Source organism: Scyliorhinus canicula, chromosome 11 (assembly GCF_902713615.1).
Source record: "Scyliorhinus canicula chromosome 11, sScyCan1.1, whole genome shotgun sequence".
In the NCBI taxonomy this organism is placed as follows: Eukaryota; Metazoa; Chordata; class Chondrichthyes; order Carcharhiniformes; family Scyliorhinidae; genus Scyliorhinus; species Scyliorhinus canicula.
This window is the reverse complement of record NC_052156.1, coordinates 153,668,932-153,690,936: the sequence shown is the minus strand read 5'-3', so window position 1 is coordinate 153,690,936 and position 22,005 is coordinate 153,668,932. Positions and strand designations below refer to the sequence as shown.

General features: G+C 50.7%; 1 protein-coding gene across 1 annotated transcript in view; it reads left to right on the top strand.

Annotated features, from left to right (window-relative positions):
* The window catches only part of lrguk (leucine-rich repeats and guanylate kinase domain containing), a 206,177-nt gene that overhangs the window by 31,794 nt on the left and 152,378 nt on the right, over window positions 1-22,005 (top strand). Inside the window, exon 9 of the mRNA XM_038811806.1 lies at window positions 5,835-5,921. Coding sequence (XP_038667734.1) covers window positions 5,835-5,921 — 87 coding nt within the window. The remainder of the gene's footprint in view (window positions 1-5,834; window positions 5,922-22,005) is intronic.

Below are 22,005 nucleotides of genomic sequence, written 5' to 3'. Positions count from 1 at the left end.
ACAGATGGCAGGGTCGCAACAATGGACAGAGAAATTCCAGCCGGCCAGGGGGAACGAGCTAAGGTACCTGCAACTCAAAAACTTCCTACGAAAGGAGACAAGGACGTATCCACAACGACAGATATTACTGGAAGAGTTACTGGACGCAAGCATCCTACAAAAAGGGAACTGTAGCGACGTGTATGACTGACTGGTAGAAAGGGCCGACACCGTACTGGACGCAACAAGAAAGAAATGGGAGGAGAACCTGGGGATTGAAATAGGGTGGAGACTCTGGAAGCACTGCATATGGTCAACTCCACCTCCACGTGCGCAACTGAAAGTGGTACATAGAGCCCACTTAACAAGAACTCGTATGAGTAGGTTCTTCCCGGAGGTGGAGGATAAATGTGAATGGTGCCAAGGAGGCCTGGCCAACCACTCCCACATGTTCTGGTCTTGCCCCAGACTTGCAGGGTACTGGACAGCCTTCTTCGAGGCAATGTCCAAAGTAGTGGGGATTAGGGTGGAGCCATGCCCGAAAGTGGCGGTCTTCGGGGTATCAGACCAGCCAGATCTATTCCTGGAGAGGAGGGCGGACGCCCTTGCCTTTGCCTCCCTGATCGCCCGCCGTAGAATCCTGTTTGGCTGGTGGTCAGCAGCACCACCCAAAGCTGCAGACTGGCTGTCTGACCTCTCAGAATCTCTCCAAATGGAGAAAATCAAATTTTACCATCTGAGGATCTGACGACGGCTTCCACAGAACATGGGAGCCGTTCACCCAATTGTTCCGCGACCTGTTTGTGGCCAACGAACAAGCAGAAGAATAGCCAGGTAGCCAAGAATCAGGGAAAAATAGCCGAGGCGGGGGAGGGAGGGATAGACCGGGGGGGTGGGGATAGTAGCCAAACCTAAGAGAAAAGAAAGGTGAACCACAGGAGAAGGAAGAGGGAGGAGACAGGGAACAATAGAGGGGAACCAGTGAGGTGGGGGGGGGGGGGGGGGGGAGGCAAGGGAATGATAGCTGGAAGGAGGGCACAGGAAACAATAACAAACTTGGCATCTACAGGAGCAGAGAACAAGGAAAATCCGGCAAAAGACGCCACGAACGGCTGAAGCGGAGGTGATCACGAGATGACAACGGCAGCGAAAACCGTCCGGGAGAAGCAATCGACAACACCAACACCAGATCCATTCGCGTATTGCCCTCTGTAATTGTTCTGTATCTGTTTCCCCGGCGCCCAAATGTATATATACCCCCACCCCAATTTCCCACGCCCCCCCCCCCCAAAAACAGATGCCTACTTATGTGCTAAAAACAAGATTGCCAATTGTACAGAGCGGCTGTTGTTGAGCTAGCACATAATACCCTACTAGGGTGTTCCCTTTTTGTGCGTGTTCCCTTCTCTTCTATGTATATGTATGTATTCTATTTTCTGTACATAACGGTAAATATACTTTATTCAAAAACCCAATAAAAAACATTTATATATAAAAAAAGAAGTTTACAGTGGATGGAGTAGATATACTTTTGAGGAACGAGTTGGCAAGAGTGAAGGCTGTGGTTTCACCCAGGGAGGGAAGATAAGCAGACAGTACAATTAGAGGAATAGTTTCCACATATTTCTCCAATATGTGTGGTGACCAGGGCGATGGCAAAACAGAGTCCACCACCAGAGATGGAAGTCACACCACAATCATATTTTAGAGTAGCAAATCAATTTTTAAAAAATTAAAACGCTGAATGCTTAGAGTTGGAGTTTATTGTTGCAACCTTTTGATGTTAAAATTGTACGTAATAATAATTGCTTATTGTCACAAGTAGGCTTCAATGAAGTTACTGTGAAAAGCCTCTATATCCCTGGAAAGAACAATATGGTGGATGGATTGTCAGGAAATTCAGCGGCCCTATAGTTAAGTTTAAATGTTGATAAGCGGCAGATATAAGAATTAGGGGAACTGGTAGTGGGAAAGGAAGGATGAATGGATGTGTGTTTTGTGTCATGTACCTTGGTATGAAATGTCCTTGCGAAGATGTTTCATCCCTCTATGTTAGAGTCCTTCCTTTTGATTTCCCTTTGTTCCCATTTCTTTTCTTTTTATTATTTTTGGACTCAAAATCTGAATGCGCCTTTCAAGCAGTGAACTTAAGCTGAGGTAGCTTGCTCGTCAGGGCACTGTGATCCAAGATTTATATTTTTGGAGAGAAAAATGGAGACCCATCGGCGCTGAGGAAATCTTAAGAACCTGCTTTGGAAGAAATTGATTTGATTGGCTGGCTGGCAACTGATACGTTGACCAGGGACAGGGTTCTGGCTGACAACAGTTAGTGATTGGTTCCTGCGGGATGCTTCTGAGAGAGCTGGGCTGAAGTGTTTAAACCTGAACAAAGAAGACATTTTCTGTACTCTCTCTTTTCCTGCTGAAATAAAGGTCTGCCTTATCGTTCTAAAACCCGTGAATGCTGGCACATCTTCACTATATATTTGAAATGATCTTGAATCTACAAAGAAAGTAGGCAGCCTTGCCAGAGAAAACCCCCTCAAGCTTAGAAGGAAGAAGTATCGAAGCAAAAGCTTGAACTTCTGAAAGACTTTAACTGAAACCCATCATAGTGCATTGGAGACCTTGGCCGGGATTCTCCCCTAGCCGGCGGGGCAGGGGTCCCGTGAACCACTCCGGTGTCGGCCCTTTAGGGGCCAAGCACTAACCTTGAGGGGCTAGGCTCACGCCGGAGTCGAGGCCGAAGGGACTTCGCCGGCCGCGCATGCGCAGGGGAGGGAGTCACTTTCGCGTCCGCCATCGTGAAAGCTATGGCCAACGGGGAAGGAAAAGAGTGCCCCCACAGCACAGGCCTGCCCGCCGATCGGTAGGCGCTGATCGCGGGCCAGGCCACCGTGGGGGCACCCCCTGGGGCCAGATCGACCCGCGCCCCTCCCCCAGGACCCCGCAGCCCGCCCACGCTACAGTCCCGCTGGTAAGGGAGGTGTTTTAATTCACGCCGGCGAGAGAGGCATTACAGCAGTGGGACTTCGGCCCATCGTGGGCCGGAGAATCGCCGGGGGGGGGCCCCACCGACCGGCGCGGCGCGATTCCCGCCCCCGCCGAATCTCTGGTGCCGGAGACAGCGGGGGCGGGATTTACGCCTCCCCCCCAGCGATTCTCCGACCCGGCCGGGGGTGGGGGGGGGGGGGGGCGTCGGAGAATCCAGCCCCTTGTATCCTTTTCACTTTATCATAATTTTTCTTCCCTCTCCACACCCTTTGCCTTTATGGTGTCTTTGTGAGTAGAATGGGTGAGCTGGAAGGGGGGGGGGGGGGGGGGGTATTGGGTAAGGAGTATTAGGTAGTCACATTATTAGGTCGGCACATTTTGTCAGTTGATTTCTATTACTGTTCAATAATAAAATGTTATTATGTTAAAGTTACAAACCTGGGGACTGCAGTTTATTGAGCTCAACCAAGTCCTCAGCAATTTCAAAATAATATCTAATTTCACTTGTGTTACGACTCTAGGTGAAATGGGGCTGGAATTGACACACCAGCCTAGGGGCTCATTAATAACACATCAACGACCTGTAAATAATTTATGATTTAAACAGGTGCTAAAAGTTTGTATAATATAACAACAGTTATTTCTCGGCTGCTATTTTTAATCATAAAAAAGAGCATTAAGGTCAAATTAAAATCTCTGGTGCTTGGTTGGTCACTCATTTTTGAAGAAACTATAGTTTGATACAAAGTTGATGTTGTCTTAATTGCGTTCTTGAAACTACTGTTAAGAGAGCAGCACAGGTGGTGCAGTGGTTAGCACCGCTGCCTCACGGTGCTGAGGACCTGGGTTTGATCCCGGCCCCGGGTCACTGTCCATGTGGGAGTTTTCACATTCTCCCTGTCTGTGTGGGTTCACCCCCACAACCCACAATTGGGGAGAATGGGATCAAAGGCTATGTGTAGAAAGCAGGATTAGGCTATTGAGTTGGATGATAGGCCATGATCGTGATGAATGGCGGAGCAGGCTCGAAGAGCCAAAAGGCCTCCTCCTGCTCCTAACTTCTATGTATCTATGTAACACAAAGATGTGCAGGGTAGGTGGATTGGCCAAGTTAAATTGTCCCTTAATTGGAAACCGGGATTTGGAGTATTGGGATCCAAGCTCGATTCCTGGCTTGGGTCACTGTCTGTGTGGAGTCTGCATGTTCTCCCTGTGCCTGCGTGTGTTTCTTCCAGATGCTCCTGTTTCTTCCCACAAGACCCAAAAGATGTGCTTGTTAGGTGAATTGGACATTCTGAATTCTCCCTCAGTGCAACCGAACAGGTGCCGCAGTGGGGTGACCCGGGGATTTGCACAGTAACTTCATTTCAGTTAACGTAAGCCTACTTGTGACACTAATAAAGATTATTAAAACATTTTTAAAAAAGAACTATCGTTAAGACCCGAGTTATGAATCTTCCATTGGAAGGGAAGAGCTCCATGGTGAAGTTCAATCATTTAAAGGGAGACTGAGCCTAGGACTTGCCATTTCTGCTTCATCTCCGGCAGTGAAAATCCTTCAAATCTGTGGGAAATGTTATGATTTTTCAAATCTCCACCGCTGCTGAGGGAACAAAAGGTCAGTGTCCTTTGTCAATTCAAAAAATCCAGGACAAACCTGGTCTTTTCAAAGGTGCAGAAAATAAAAGGAATAGAATCTAAACTTGTTCAAGAAACCTTATCAGAAAGAAAAAAATAGGGTTTGCATATGAATACTTTATTAAAAATGTTATTAAGTGTTTTTCTGCAAAATTTAGCTCCGCTCATATTTTAATTAAGTAAGGACTGATCTCATTTATAACATGAATATCGTTATTTATTTGAAATAATTTGAAACTTACGAGACATTTTTATTTTTATCTGCATTTGACATATGCTTCACAGTTTTTAAATGCTCATCTGCATTACATACTTACTGTGAATTTTAAGTTATTAATCATCTACATTTGTTTAATTTTAGTTCTGATATGTGTTGCAGATTTATTTTAACTATTAACAGTGTGAGGTATATGCCTTCCCTCCCCACAAATCCACAATTCCTCCACCACCTGAAGCTAAGCAACTCTTGTAACCTTGCCCAATTAACTACATTTTAATGAATGATCTTCAAATGCCAGTGTCAGCAATATATTGCACCCTAAAGACACCCCAACTAAGCACATCTCTATTTTTGTTCCAACATCCAGAACAAATTCACTTAAACCAGGAGTTTCTGATCAGTTTTTCATTGAAAGTGCCATTCCTCTGCCATGGTCCAATGATGCTGAGGCCATTTGCAATCCTATTCAATGCCATCCTGTCTGAGATCAGACTTGGTGCACGGCATAGGGCCCTCCAGGTCTGTGTGAGTTATTCCTCGGAATAGCATTCACCTTTAACTCCAAATACAAAGTCTTGCAACCTATTCCTCCTGTTGTATTCTGACAATGTTGAAATGAGACTCTGATCGAATTCCTTCCCATGATCACAGAACTATTGAGCTCCTTATTTCCCTTGAGCTGCCTTTCCTCCAAAAATCTGCAGAATTTTCAAACCAATGCTACTTCTGGTTTCTCTTGTCTGTCTATTCTTTTCAATCTTGGTGATGTCCAAAGCCACGTTGCATCTCAACAGTTCAAAAAAAATCTTCCAGTGCACAGTAAGAAATATAAGTTTCTTGGAAATAAATTTCACAGAGTATTCAAATGTTAGAAATTAAACCACAAAAAGATCCCAGGGGAAAACCGCTTGGCTGTGTGCCCAATCCAGTATAGTACTTTCTATGAAGCTATTCTAAATTCAATCCTTGCAGTAAGCCATATCTTGTTGTATTTTCCAAAAAGGAATATCCTGATTATTTATTCTGGATCCTCTTCATGGTGCAGAAGCTGACTGAACTGGATTATAAAAAGGTGAAAGCAACGGATAAGGTAAATTGAATAATTCTTTGGCAATTACTAATAGGGCCAACTATATGGAAATGCTCGTGTTCCTGTAATGCAACTTTACTCATTGGAATAGACCAGTTTTAAAACATTACTTTTATTATTGGGCCTCAGTGCACTTGCATACAAACTGCTGAACCTGCTGTACATTTACAAACACACTACAGTTTTTCATTGTTTTGTTTTGTTTCTGTAGTCACAGTTTAGTTTTGTTGGAAAGTTTTAATTTCATGGCAGGTTCTGAAGATTAATTTATGACCACTCTAAACCCCAAGGAATGTATCGCGTGAACGCTTTTTAAACCTTATGTGCCGAATCGTCCATAAGGTTGACCTGCGCACTTTTGCAGCTCACAAACTACACCTGACCCACATGACTCCACACACTGATTTTGTCATTTCACACCTGAGTTCGATATGCAGTGTAGTTTACGAGCCGAACTGGAATGCATGAGGAGTATGGGTGTGGAGACAGGCCAGTGGAAAGGCACGCCTTGGTTCTCCAACACCATATCCCTGTTCCAATAGTGTTTTAAGGTCCCTTAAAACTCATTCCTCAACCCCTACCCATCTCTTGCCAGCACATGCCTCTTCAGATCATCCATGCCAGCGAAATGCTCTCATGTATTTTCCATGCCCTCTCAGATAATCCTTGCCACATAAATAAATAATAAAAATAATCACCTATGCCGTATTTGTGTTCCCATGTATCCTACATGCCCTCTCAGATCAGGCGTGCCACCTTTCTGCCACCCACATATCCTCTATTCTGTTATGGGCTAGAGCTTAGAAACTCCAAAGTGTATTCTGAAGTTCACCTGACCTACAACCTTTATGTTGAATTTGGCAAGGATGAGCACAAAAGCCTTCACTGTAGGTGTGATTCATCAATCTTCCTCGACACTTTAATCAAAACAAGATTTATTCTAAGAATGTAGTTAACATATATATGTTATATATGTAACACAGCAAGAATTTTTATCAATTACGAACATGAAGACGCCACACAGTTGCAGTAATCTATGTATAACACTTTTTTAAAAAATAAATTTAGAGTACCCAATTCATTTTTTCCAATTAAAGAGCAATTTAGCATGGCCAATCCACCTACTCTGGACATCTTTGGGTTGTGGGGGCGAAACCCACATAAACACGGGGAGAATGTGCAAACTCCACACGGACAGTGACCCAGAGCCGGGATCGAACCTGGGACCTCGGCGCCGTGAGGCATCAGCGCTAACCCACTGTGCCATCGTGCTGCCTGTATAACACTTAATAAATTCCCCCTTAGCTGTTCCAATTCAATAACAAAATCCAATTAAACCAAAACCCCTTTTCAAGGGCGTGGCCAGCCCACTGTATTCTCACTTGAATGGGGCTGGTCCCTTTCCTGAAATTCTGATCCAGGTCCAACCAGCAGATTCAAACTCCTTCCGGAAAGCAACTATATCTGTAAAGTTACCAAGGCAGTTAGCCACAACCAAAGTGCTTTTCACTGGAACAGCGTTTAAAATGAAAACAGAGAAACATGCTTATTTCTCCTTCTGCAATCCAAAGCAATCAAACTGAAACTGAAACCTAAAAAAAAACCCTTTCACCTGACAGCCGCAACCCAATGGGTTACAAGTCACATGATAAGAGACTAAACCTTTCTTAAAGGGACACACATGACAATAGTCACTCACCGCGTTTGCATTATGTGCAGTCCTCGAATTCCATGTACCACCAATGGAAAATATTTTACATTCCTTGGGGAAAGAAATTAATAAAAGAGCCTCCATATCATTGATTGAGAAAAAAGGATTCTGCCATGTGGAAAAACTCTTTGTAATATTTGTAATCCTATTAACTTATGCCAACAAACCCGGAATCACATTAATGGGACAACATCTTATTCCAACGTCTTGAAAGTGTCATTCATTCTCCGATGAATGAATTAGCTACTGTGCTAAAGCACATTAACGCTTGAAAATTTACCAAGGGTCACGGCTGTGCAAATAGACTTCTCTCTAGGAAGGAAAGAACAGCAAGTGCTCGCTTCGGTTTCAAAGCTGAGTAACCATCGATTAGAATTTCTTCAAATGTACATTTTTTTCAGGTGTCAAAATAAGGTATTTTTAAATCAGCCAGAGCCATTTAAATCACAGTAGAACAGTTGACAGCACAGACTGATAGAACATTTAGTAACATTTTTAACTGCATTATGGTACATTTTCCATTGGGAAAGCACTGTAATGTATGTGAACAAATTGACAAGGCTGCTCAATGTAAATGTTTTTTTAAAAATAATTTTTATTTAGATTTTCACAAAATATCAACAACACAAAATATCAACAAGAAAACAGTATTGACAAAAATAAAAACCCCCAAAACCCAACCCCCCCCCCCCCCCCCCAGTAACTACAAAAAGAAGAAATAGATTAGCACCCGGCATATTCAACAAACACATGTACACATTTCTCCCCTCCACCGAAACAGCCCCCCCCCCCCCCCCGGATTGCTGCCGGCCTATTTTCCTATCGTTCTGCCGGGAAGTCAAGGAAAGGCTGCCACCGCCTAAAAAACCCCTGTACTGATCCCCTCAGGGCAAATTTCACCCTCTCCAATTTGATGAACCCCGCCATATCATTGATCCAGGCCTCCGCGCTTGGGGGCCTCGCATCCTTCCACTGAAGCAAAATCCTCCGCCGGGCTACTTGGCACGCAAAGTCCAGAACACCGGCCTCTTTCGCCTCCTACACTCCCGGATCCACTGCTACCCCAAATATCACGAGCCCCCAGCCTGGCTCGACCCTGGATCCCTCAACACCGTGTTTGCTACCCCCTTCCAAAATACCCTCAGCGCTGGGCATGCCCAGAACATATGGGCATGGTTCGCTGAGCTCCCCGAGCACCTAGCACACCTGTCTTCGCCCCCGAAGAACCTGCTCATCCTCGTCCCGGTCATATGAGCCCTATGTAACACTTTGAACTGTATGAGGCTAAGCCTCGCACAAGAAGAGGAGGAATTCACCCTTTCCAGGGCATCTGCCCACGTCCCCTCCTCAATCTCCTCACCCAGCTCCTCTTCCCATTTACCCTTCAGTTCCTCCGCCGAGGCCTCATCTACCTCCTGCATTACGTGGTACACGTCCAAAATCCTCCCTCCTCCAACCCACACCCCCGAGAGCACCCTGTCCCGTACCCCACGTGGGGGCAACAGAGGGAACCCCTCCCCTTGCCGCCTGGCAAACGCCTTGACCTGCATGTACCTAAACATGTTCCCCGGGGGGAGCCCAAACTTCCCCTCTAACTCACCCAAGCTCGCAAACCTCCCATCTACAAACAGGTCCCCCAACCTCTTAATACCTACCCTGTGCCAGCTAAGAAACCCGCCATCAGTGCGGTTTCTGGAACAAACCGGTGGTTCCCCCGTATCGGGGACTCCGTCGAGCCTCCCACCTCCCCTCTATGACGTCTCCATTGCCCCCAAATTTTGAGGGTAGCCGCCACCACCGGGCTCGTGGTATACCTCGTTGGAGGGAGCGGCAACGCGCCGTTACCAGCGCCTCCAGGCTCGTGTCCACACAGGATGCCATCTCCATCCTCTTCCATGCTGCCCCTTCCCCGTCCATTACCCACTTATGCACCATCGCTGCATTGGCAGCCCAATAGTACCCACAGAGGTTGGGCAGCGCCATCCCCCCCTATCCCTGCCCCGCTCCAAAAACACCCTTCTCACCCTCGGAGTCCCATGCGCCCATACAAATCCCGTAATACTCCTATTGACCTTCCTAAAAAAGGCCTTCGGGATAAGGATGGGGCGGTACTGGAACAGGAACAAAAACCTCGGGAGCACCGTCACCTTGACTGACTGCACCCTGCCCGCCAGCGACAGCGGCAACATGTCCCATCTTTTAAACTCCTCCTCCATTTGCTCCACCAGCCTTGTGAGGTTAAGTTTGTGTAGAGCCCCCCCCCGCTCCTAGCCACCTGGACTCCCAGGTACCTAAAGCTCCTCCCTGCCCTTTTCAGTGGGAGCCTACCAATCCCCTCCTCCTGATCCCCCGGGTGCCGACGAACAACTCACTCTTACCCAGGTTGAGCTTGTACCCTGAAAAGCCCCCAAATTCCCTGAGAATCTTCATCACCTCCGGCATTCCACCCACTGGGTCCGCCACATATAGCAACAAGTCATCTGCGTAAACTGACACTGGGTGCTCCTCCCCACCCCGCACCAGACCCCTCCAATTCCCCGACTCCCTCAATGCCATGGCCAGGGGCTCAATTGCCAACGCAAAGAGCAAGGGGGACAGGGGACACCCCTGTCTCGTCCCCCGGTACAACCGAAAGTAGTCCGACCTCCTCCTATTCATGGCTACGCTCGCCATCGGGGCCTCATATAACAGCCTCACCCAACTGACAAACCCTTCCTCGATCCCAAACCTTTCCAGCACCTCCCACAAGTACCCCCACTTAACCCTATCAAAGGCCTTCTCCACGTCTAATGTCACCACTATCTCCGCCTCCCCTTCTACCGCTGGCATCATTATAACATTCAGAAGTCTACGTATATTGGTGTTCAGCTGCCTTCCCTTCACAAACCCCGTCTGGTCCTCATGAATGACCCCCGGCACACAGTCCTCTATCCTTGTGGCCAAGATCTTCGCCAACAGCTTGGCATCCACATTTAACAGCGAGATCGGCCTATATGATCCACGCTGCAGGGGGTCCTTGCCCGCTTAAGGATCAAGGAAATCAGCGCCCGTGACATAGTCGGGGTAAAGCCCCCACCTCCCTTGCCTCGTTAAAGGTCCTAACCAACAGGGGGCCCAGCAGGTCTGCGTACATTTTATGAAATTCGACCGGAAACCCATCCGGCCCCGGCGCCTTCCCCAACTGCATGCTGCCTATCCCAGTGACCAGCTCAATCGGCGCCCCCAGCCCCTCCACCTGCCCCTCCTCCACCTTCGGAAATCTCAGCCTGTCCAAAAAGCGTCCACCGGGGGTTCAGACCTGTACCATTCCCCATAAAAGTCCCTAAAGACCCCATTAACGTCTACCCCCACCCCCCCCCTCCCCGGCACCACACTCCCTCTCCTATCCTTCACTCCACCAATCTCCCTGGCCGCGTCCCGCTTACGGAGCTGATGCGCCAGCATCCTACTCGCCTTCTCCCCATATTCGTACACCGCTCCCTGTGCCTTCCTCCACTGAGCTTCCGCCTTACTGGTGGTCAGTAAGTCAAACTTGGCCTGAAGATTACGCCGCTCCCCCAGCAATCCCTCCTCCGGAGTCTCTGCGTATCTCCTGTCCACCCTCACCATCTCTCCCACCAACCTGTCCCTCTCTCTTTGCTCTCCACTCTCCCTATGGGCTCGGATGGAAATCAACTCCCCTCTAATCACCGCCTTCAATGCCTCCCAAACCGTCCCCACTCGGACCTCCCCATTATCATTGGCCTCTAAGTACCTCTTGATACACCCCGAACCCGCCCGCCTACCTCCTCATCCGCCAGCAGCCCCACCTCCAGGCGCCAGAGCGGACGCTGGTCCCCCTCCTCCCCCAGCTCTGTATTAAAGTCCCCCCCCAATATCAGGCCCCCCGTCTCCAGATCCGGAATGCGGCCCAACATGCGCCGCATAAAACCCGCATCATCCCAGTTCGGGGCATAGACATTCACCAGCACCACCCGCTCCCCCTGCAGCTTGCCGCTCACCATCACATACCTCCCTCCACTGTCAGCCACCACCTTTGACGCCTCAAACGACACCCTTTTTTCCCACCAGGATCGCCACCCCCCGATTCTTTGCATCCAGCCCTGAATGAAACACTTGGCCCACCCATCCCTTCCTCAGTCTAACCTGGTCCGCCACCTTCAGGTGCGTCTCCTGGAGCATAGCCAAGCCCGCCTTCAGCCCCTTCAGGTGCGTAAACACTCGGGCCCGTTTGACCGGCCCATTCAGCCCCCTCACATTCCAAGTTATCAGCCGGATCAGAGGGCTCCCTGCCCCCCTCCCCTGCCGACTAGACATAACCCATCCACTGCCCGCCCCAGGCCAGCGCACCCCGCTCGGCCCGTTCCCCACGGCGGCAAACCCCCACCCCGGCCCCCCCGCATACTCCAGCTCCTTCCTGGCCATTTCAGCAGCAACCCGGTAACCCCCCCCTCCCCCAGGCTAGGACCACTCCCAGCCGCGTTACTCCCTCCATAGCATTCCCGTGAGCCAGCTAACTTCTGCTGACCCCGGCGACTCCCGCCACACCTCCGACCCCTCCTAACGTGGGGCTACTTCTCCTCCCCCATGCCCATCAGCAGATCCTCCTCTTCCCCCTCCCGCTCTCGCGCGGGAAAAAAGTCCGCGCTTCTCAGCTCCGACCCCGCCCCCATCCACCCTCAGCGCGGGAAACAAAAGAAAAGCCCGCGCTTTCACCCTGCCCGACCCCGCCTCCTCTAGGGTAGCTCCCATTGTCGGCCCCCACCACCAGATCCCCTCACTCCAAGTCTACCCCCCGACTCGAGCCCATCCACCGAACCCACGCAATAAGACAGCGCCCCACCCGCCCTAGAAACAACACACAACCCGCATAAAACAGAGAACCCCCCTACCAAAAATTAACACAGTTACATACAAACCCCCACCCCCAACCCTCAGTTAGAGTCCAACTTCTCGGCCTGCACAAAGGCCCACGCCTCCTCCGGGGACTCAAAGTAAAAGTGACGGTCCTTGTAGGTGACCCACAAACTCGCCGGCTGTAACATGCCAAACTTCACACTCTTTCTGTGGAGCACCGCCTTCGTCCGGTTGTACCCGGCACTCCGCTTAGCCACCTCCGCACTCCAGTCCTGGTAGATCCGCACCACCGTGTTCTCCCACTTGCTACTCCGCTCCTTCTTGGCCCACCTAAGCACGCACTCTCGGTCAACGAACCGGTGGAACCGCACTAGCACCGCCCGTGGCGGCTCATTCGGCATGGGCCTCCTGGCCAGTATTCTGTGGGCCCCCTCCAGCTCCAAGGCCCCCTGGAAGGACCAGCTCCCATCAGCGAGTTCAGCAAGACGACCACAGGTCTGACCCCTCCAGCCCCTCCGTGAGGCCCAGGATCCGCAAATGTTTCCGCCTCGACCGGTTCTCCATCTCCTCGAACCGCTCCTGCCACTTCTTATGGAGCGCCTCATGCATCTCCACCTTTACCGCGAGGGCCGAGGCCTCATCCTCTCTTTCGGAGGCTTGTTGTCGGAGCTCCCGGATTGCCACCCCCTGGGCTGTCTGCATCTCCAGCAGCTTGTCAGTAGTAGCCTTCAGCGATTCTAGCAGCTCCACTTTGAGCTCCCAAAAGCAGCGCTGGAGAGTCTCCTGCTGCTCCTGCGCCCACTGCCTCCATTCCTCGAGGCCTCCGCCGGCCGCCATCTTGTTTTTCTTTCCCCACTTTTTCCTAGGCGCTGCCACCGCTATTTTGCTGGCCCCACTCCTGGTCCAGACCATAGAACACTGGGGATCTGCTGCTGACACCTTCCCACGTCGGGAACCGTCGATCAAGTACCGCTGGGGGCCCTAAAAAAAGCCCAAAAGTCCGTTCCTGGCAGGAGCTGCCAAACGTGCGGCTTAGCTCCGCATAGCCGCAACCGGAAGTCCTCAATGTAAATGTTAACTTACCTTTAATGGACAGATCCCTAAGATGAATAACTGCATTTAAAACACATCTATGTTACAATGCATCACCTAATAGTGTAATTTGAAGGTGTGAAAACATATTACACTTACCTTTCGGAATATTCCAGATTGCTCAGCTACTCTTCTATTTTCTTCACACACTGTCACACCCGGCATGCTTTTATTTTTTTGTTTGATAAACCACTGCTGTCTTCTTAACTGTCCCCCACCCCCCATTGCTGACATCTTAACTGTTCTCGATGAAGTTGATGAAAGGCTGCCACATCTGGGCATACTCCTCCACGGACCCTTTCAAGGCAAACTTTATTTTTTCTAGCCTGAGAAACTCTGCCAGGTCACTCACCCATACCCCCGGTTTTGGGGGCCCTCAGTCCCTCCTGGGCTACGAGGGAGGCAAACGCCAAGACTCAGCCTCTCTCGTCCCCTGGACTCCTGGGTCTTCTGACACCCCAAAGATTGCCACTTCTGGACTTGTGACCACCTTCACCTTCAGGACCTCCGACATAAAGTTGGTAAATCCCTGCCAGAATCCCCCAAGCTGTGAATATGATTCATGGGCCCATCTGTACAACGCCCACACCTATCTTCCACCAAAAAACCTGCTTGTCTTGGCCACAGTCGTATGTACCCTGTGGACCACCGTAAACTGGATAAGGCTATGCCTAGCGCACGGCGAGCATGCATTCCCCCTCCTCAGGGCCTCTTCCCACAGCCCAACTCTCTCCCCAACTCTTCCTCCCACTTGCGTTTTATTGTTCCTAGCAGGGCTCCCTCCTAATCCATCAACTCCTTGTAAATTTTGGATACCTTTTCCTCACCTACCCCTGTCCTTGACCTGTAGTCTCTGGGGCAGCAGGTGAGGAAAGGATGATACCTGCTTCCGGACAAAGTCCCTCGCCTGCAAATACCAGAACCCATTCCCAGCAGGCAACTCAAATTCCTCCACCAACTCCTCCAAGCTCGAAAAGCTGCTTTAACTAGTAGATTCCCAAACCGCTCAAACCCCGCCCGTTGCCAAGCCTGAAACCGCCCCCATCCAGACCCCCCCCCCCCTCCCCCCCTAGAACAAACCAGTGGTTCCCCCAAATTGGTGCCCAAATCGAGGTCCCCTCCATCCTCAGGTGCTGCCACAACTGACCCCAATCCGGGCCACCACTGCTACCGGGGTTGTTGAGTATCTGGCCGGCGAGAACGGCAATCGCGCCATCAACAATGCCCCCAAACTCGTATCCTTGCAAGAGGCTGCCTCCATCCACTCTCATACCGACCCCGGCATGCTTTTAATAGCCTTTCAAAACTCCGTGCCACGAGACAAAAAGTGCGGAAAGAAACCTGATCTTCTTTCCCCCATCTAAAGACTCACTACAAATGGGGAGCATTTGAGTTTGGAAAACCAGGCATTCCCAACCCCACAAAAATACCAGAGGAAAATGTTGTTGGTTTTGAAATATGGAGGAAAATCAGATGTCCCCAAAAGCTAAATGTGGCTGTTCACGTATCACAACACACCCCCGCACCAAGATAGAAATTTGGCTCCTTGTCAGCAAGGCTAAGCCATCTACCAACTCCCCAAACTGTGTCAGCTCTTAGTTAAACTTAAAATATAAACAGGAACTAAACATTTCTGAATGCAGTGATAGAGCACGGGTTATATTTATATTATCAGCAGATAGCCTTAATTCTCTGAAAATGGTGCAGGAGATAATTGCGAAGGCTTGCCTTCTCATTGCGACTGTTTGAACCATTAATTTGTTGTCCTTGTGTTCTGTGGCTTTCATAGATTATTGCCTCAGGCCGAAGAGATGTGAAGAGTTATTGGCATTCTATAGGAGGTGATTGGAAGTCTTACAGCATCTCACAAGATATTCTCAATTCAGTTTGTTTGCCATCAATTTGTGTGGCTCTCAGTAAATGTTATACAATCTATTACACTAAGCACTATACTTAATTTCATTTAATTTAAGTGACTCTTTGTCTTCACTGTGGTGTAACAATTCTTGCAGGATGCTTTGACTCATTGCCTCTGGACCTCAGCTTCCCACTGTGGTTCTGTAATATTGTCTGACTCAGCAGCAACTACATAAGACAGTTTTATTAAAAGGGCTAGAGGCAAAGAATCAAAACATCTTGAAGAACTTCCACAACGAACTGAAGGCAACAATACTGTAAATCCAATTAATCATATCATATATATGTGTTCCAAAACCAATTTGGGTGCATGAAAAATTACACGATTCATTAGATTTCTGACTAATTCCTGTCTTCCATAGTATTTAAAATATAACCAGGCCATTTAGACTCACTGCCTCACATCTTCTTAGTAAAACAATCAGTTCAGGGGAGACTACTCCTTATACTGGTGATGAGGTCTGGGAGATGGGGGGTGGGAGGGGCGCACCCTTTAAAGTTGGCACCCTGATCTCTGTGAAACCAGACTTGCCAGCTCTATCAGGTTCTGCCCTGCCAGAGTGATGACGCAAACCACACCCGACAGATTTTCTGTGCACTTAGGTGCCAGAAAATCTAATTTGGAAACTCGGCTCCTCTGGAGAGAGAATTGCCAGTATTCAGTCAGTGCCTGACACTGACAAATGTTGGTAAAATTCCAGCCTGTGATTCATTTGCAGATTTTCAAAACAATATCTGGTCAGTTTAAAGTAGTGATTTATGATTCGAGCTAATTCATAGCACAGTATTCATCTTCAAACTGTTGGTTCTGTGCCAGTTACTTGACCTGAAAAGTTGCAGTTTATTTTATTAAATAAACTTTGTTATTAAATCAGCTTTGACAAAGGGTCATCTGGACTTGAAACGTTAGCTCTTTTCTCTCCCTACAGATGCTGCCAGACTTGCTGAGATTTTCCAGCATTTTCTCTTTAATTTATTTTATTTATTTGATATCCTAAAACAACACAAAACATTGTTCTTTGGTGGAGGAGGTCGCATGTTGGATGGCTCCTGCTCGAGGCTTGATTTTTTAAGAACTTATTGCCTGGTCCCAGGGGCAATTTCTTGTTAACTAAGTTCAGGAAGACATAAGGAACAAGGATGTCCAAAACCCGAAGGAAAGCCACCGTGAAGAAGGGGCGAGTGGCGGTTCGTCATCGAGTGGAAGAATCTGCTCGGCAACTGGAAGGATGGTGGAGGCTGGGTCGCTGGTTGGGGCCACACTGTTCACGGCAGAAAAGACGACTGAGGTGATGGCTTTGGAACTTGAAAAACAGTTTGCAAAGCACGTGGAGGTGATGAGGAAGGAGATGATGGCAGCTTTGAAGGTGCTGGTGGAGGAAGCGATTGCCCCGGTGAAGGCGGCGGTGTCGAGGACATTGACAGAGGCGCGGGAGCAGGGTGAGATACTGAAGGGAGTGGAAGAGGCCTTGTCACAACACAGTGATCAATTCACCTCGATAGGTGAGGAGCTGCAGAGGGTGGTGGAGGCCAACAAGGGTCTGCGAGCCAAAGCGGAGGACTTGGAAAATAGATGTAGGCAGCAAAATCTGAGGATCGTGGGCCTGCCCGAAGGGGTGGAGGGCCTGAGGCTAACAGAGTACTTTGCCAAGATGTTCGTGGAGTTCCAGTGTGCATTATCTGTTTAATCACCCAAGGCCAAAAGGTGAGTAACGGTAGTTTTGTAAGGGGCACCAAAAAGAGTCCTCGATTGTCGAGAAAAGCAAACTTATTTTTATTTAACACATTAACTATAAACACAGGTCCAGTTAGTTGGTGCCTTGGCTGACTCTATTTTTGAAATGGCACATTGCCTTAGTTAAGGATTCCCCGCCCCCTTATCGTGGGAGATTGTATTCGGCAAGCTCCGTGAGTAGTGGATCATCCCTAGCCCGTAACACCTGTGCGTCACAACAGGTAGGATGGGTGTGATGGAGTCGGGATCACGGGAAAGGTAGGCCGGAGGCCAGGGAAAGGTGGTGGATTTCTGCAACCTCCACGTCTATTGCACTAATGTAATGTATGTGTACATAAGTCATTGAAGGTGGCAAGGTATTTGCAAGAGCAGTTAATAATGCATATAGTATCTTCGGCTTTATTAATAAGTGCATTTAGTATAAGTGTAGGGAAGTCATGTTGAATTTGTATAAAGCATCTGTTAGGCAGGTGTTTTTCAAACTTTTTTTCCCGGGGACTTACTTTTCCCAACCGGCGGACCTTTGGGACCCATGCCGGCTGACAGCGACCCACGCCGGCCGACCTTCGCAACACACCATTATTGCTTACCTTTAATGCGGCTGGTGAGCCTGCTTGGTCCTCACAATCTCATTTGGATCATCATTCAATGTTACATTTCTATGAAGGTCTTCAACTGATTTAAGTTCTCGCTGCATCCTCTGAAAAAAAATCAAGAGGTTTGAACTCGAACTCACCGTGCTTAGTCTTCAAATGCCTTTAAAGATTGGAGGGTTTTAACCTTTCATTTGCTAGTACTTCCCTGCATACAACATACATGGGCTTTGCATCCTGATTTGCATTGGCACTATTAAAGCCATACCTCAAGAAATCATCTTTCTCCTTTTGTTAACGATTTCTGTTTCTTCATTTTTTGTTTGCCAAAGGCCCTGGAGCTCTGGATACAGCTTACACCAGCACTGCTTTGTCCTGCCATGGACTCTCCTGTGAAGCTCTCACCAGGAGATTCAATTGAGAGATGCTGGTCCATTTATGTCTCTGGCCCTCTCTTCCTTATTACAAAACAATCCTTCTTCAGTTGAGGTGGAGCAACTGAGGGGCATCATCTGCCCTAGAAGAGGGCATCGCCACCCTGCCAGCATTGTGCGATGGGCCTGGCGTGAGGTGGGCACGGCAGTGAGTGCTGTGGGGCAGACTCCTCAGTCTGGGGAGCAGTGCCAGAAGAAGCTCCACAACCTCACCAGGGCTGCCAGGGTAAGTGCCAAGAGGGTGCCCCCGGGTCACAACAATCCCCCCCCCCATTTGTCCCTCATCACCCACATCCCCCGCCGGGCACGAGGGGGAGGGGGTGGCGAGAGTGAGTGGAGGGTGGTTAACAAAGTTGTCACAGACCCACATGAGCGCTGGGACCCCCTGGAGAGATGCCATGGTGTAGCTGCAACTTTTCCCCCCAACCTGTGCCAATATCTGAACGCCCTGATGTTCCCTGCCGAATTGTGATGATCTATCTATGCGCCCCCCCAACAGGACAAGATGGCTCACAACAACCGGGAGAGGAACAGGACCGGAAGGGGTTCACCCATTCTGCACCCCCTGACAGTGTATGAACAGAGGGCACTGGACCTTGCTGGGGGATCTGGCACCCGGGAGGTCGCGCAATGCGAGGTTGGAGGTGCTGAACCAAGTGAGACAGCCCTGCATGACAACCCCCCCCCCCCCCCCCCCCCCCAGCCCATCCTCTGTCCCCTCACACTCTACCCACTGGATACTCCATCCTTTGTCCCCTCACACTCTACCCATTGGACCCCCCATCCTCTGTCCCCTCACACTCTACCCACTGGACCCCCCATCCTCTGTCCCCTCACACTCTACCCTCTGGACCATCCTACGCCCGGCCGAGCATGTCTAACTAACCCTGTATTATCCTGTTCCCTAGGGCATGGTGACAAACGTCCAGGGCCGTCTGCTGCCACACATGGGCGCCCATCTGCCACGACCACCGCACCCAGGGCCGCGCGCCAGAGGATGGCAGGAGGTCAGCCAGGAGTGCCATCCTCCCAACCCGGGACCATCGAGAAGGATGCACATAGGACGGCGACACACTCAACAGAGTCACCTGAGGGAGAACCAGACTTGGGCCACGTGCAGCCTGCGCTCGGATATGACTGGGACGAGGACACTGCTGATTTTATGACGGACGAGGACCTAGAGCTTGCGGCTGATGAACCATCAATTGGACTCAAGTCATGAAGAAGTTCCAAATATCAGGCTTTAATGAACTAGTTGTGTGCCCGGCAGTCGACTTACAGAGAAAGGCCGACTGCCGGCTGCTACGGGTTCTTAGCAGGAGGCCCGCCTCGTAGGAGGGGATACCGGCCTCTCGGCCAATCGGCGAGCAGTCACATGACTAGCCTCAGCCAGTTGGCAGAGAGACACATGACCTGTCTGAGCCAATGGGCAGCGAGTCCTCTGCACCAATGGTACTACTCTGAGGTACCGTAAACCTCCTAGTCATACCACCACAGCGGCACTGCTGTCTCCCACACCATCCACCATTCCAGAGACACTCACCTCGATTGGGCAATTAAGTGATGAGGTCACGGTCTGGTGTGCAGCACACAGCTGAGCCGGTACAGCAGGTGGAGGTCGGAGCAGCTGAGGGGCTGGACGGTCGGAGGGCAGCCCAGGCCCATCATTCAGCTGGCTCCCAGACGTTTCCCGGGTTCCTGGATTTACTCGACCCACGTGGACAGCCGATGCATTTTGAAACCCAGGGACACAATGACGGGATGAGGGCCGTCTTCCAGCAGCTGCAGACGCAGTTAGCGGAGTCAAACCGCGTCCAGGAGCAGGGAGTGGTGCCGCTCATGGCAGCCACCCAGGCCGACACCGCATGGGTGGCGTCCGCGGTCGAGGCAATGGGTGAAATGGTTTCGGCCATGGGTCAGGTTCTGCAAGGCATTGGGCTTAATGTGCACGCGTCATCCTCGGCCCTGGACAGGGCTGCCCTCTCACAGGCAGCAATGCGCCAGAGCCAAAACGACATTGCCGGCGCGCTACGGGCCCTGGCCGAGTCTCACCAGGCCATGGCCCAGTCCCAGTAGGCCATGGCACAGTCCCAGCAAGCCATGGCACAGTCCCAGCATGCCAAGGCACAGTTCCAGTCAGTCCCGGAGAGCATCGACCACCTGACACACGTGCTGGATGGCGTCGCGCACTCACAGGTTGAGGTCGCACAGTCCCTGGCGGGAATGTCTCACTCCCTGGACTCCATCTCAGCAAACCTTCGGACTCTGGTCGATACGGTTGCAGGCCTCCAGGGCTGGCAGCGCCAGGTGTTGGTGGGGCGACGGGGCACCTTCCCGCTCGCACCTCCGTCCCACAGTGAGGCCCAGGGGCCACCGGGCTCCCCGTGGGAGGAGGAAGTTCTGGGGCCCGTCCAATTAACTCCATCACGGGATGTCCCTGAACGCTCGGCCTCCCCCTGTCCCATTCCTGGTGCATCGGGTGGGCAGCGGGCAGAGCAGAGTGGCACCATGTCATCCGAAACGCCCGCAGAGCAGCCTGGCACATCAAGGCCGGGTCGCCCCTGGAAACGAATGCCGACGGGGAGACATTTCACAAGATATGATTCTCAGCAGTCCGCCTCCCCTCCAGCTGTATCACCTGGGGATTCTTAGACGTAGTGGTAGGGTCCGTAAGGCAATGAATAGGGACACAGAGTAAGTTGACACGGATGAAGGGCACAGTTTAGTTGTAGGGCATCTAAGATGCTAGGGCATCTGTACATAATATTCACCATTAAACTCACTGTTGCACCTAAGACTGTGTGATTTTTCCGTTGCTACGGGGATCGTGATGGTGACCGAGTGTTGCTGGGGTTGACGAGCGGTGAAACTTCGGTGCCGGGTGTGCAGTTCTTTCTCCCCCCCTCCCACAGCTACCCCACGCGGGCACGTGATGGAGTGTCCCTGACAAACGCAATGACCACCGAGATGGATGGTTCAGCTATTGCCATGAGTCAGACTTTGTCTAACGATTCTGAGCTCACAGCTCATCGCAGAGCGGGCTGTCATCATTCAACAGGGCACTGATCACACCCGCTGACACAGCCATCAATGTCGTGCCATACCGTTTTGCCGCAGTGGTAAGGGTGATCTCGAAGAGCAGCAGTGTACGCAGTGCCGGGGAGAGGGAGTGGTGGTGGTGGCAGTTGTGTGCTGACCGTCTGCGCGACTGGCGATGCTAGTGGTAATGTTCAGTGGTGCCGTCGCATACGACGCGTGAACCTTGCTGCCACCAAGGCGTTGCGTGCCCGCTGTCCTCGCCGGTGCGGTTGTGCAGTCTCTTGGACATTACCAGCACCCGGGTCATGTCTGCGTGCTGCGCCCGACGCACCACCAACCTCCCCCTCCTCCGTCTCCGTGTTGGCACCACTGCCAGTGGCTTCTGCCTCCGACTCCTCCACCAGGGCATCTCCCCACTGCATCGCGATGTTGTGCAGCGCACGCACACCACGACAATGCGAGCGACCCTCTCAGGCTGGTACTGCAGGGCCCCTCCGGAGCGGTCCAAGCACCTGAATCGCATTTTCAGCAGACCAAAGAAGCGCTCCACCACACCCCTGGTTGCTGCATGGGCCTCATTGTAAAGGGTCTCCGCGTTGGTCTGAGGCCTCCGTATGGGCGTCATCAGCCAAGACCTCAGTGGATAACCCCTGTCGCCCAGCAACCAGCCCCTCAGCCGGGGGGGCTGTCCCTCAAACATAGCAGG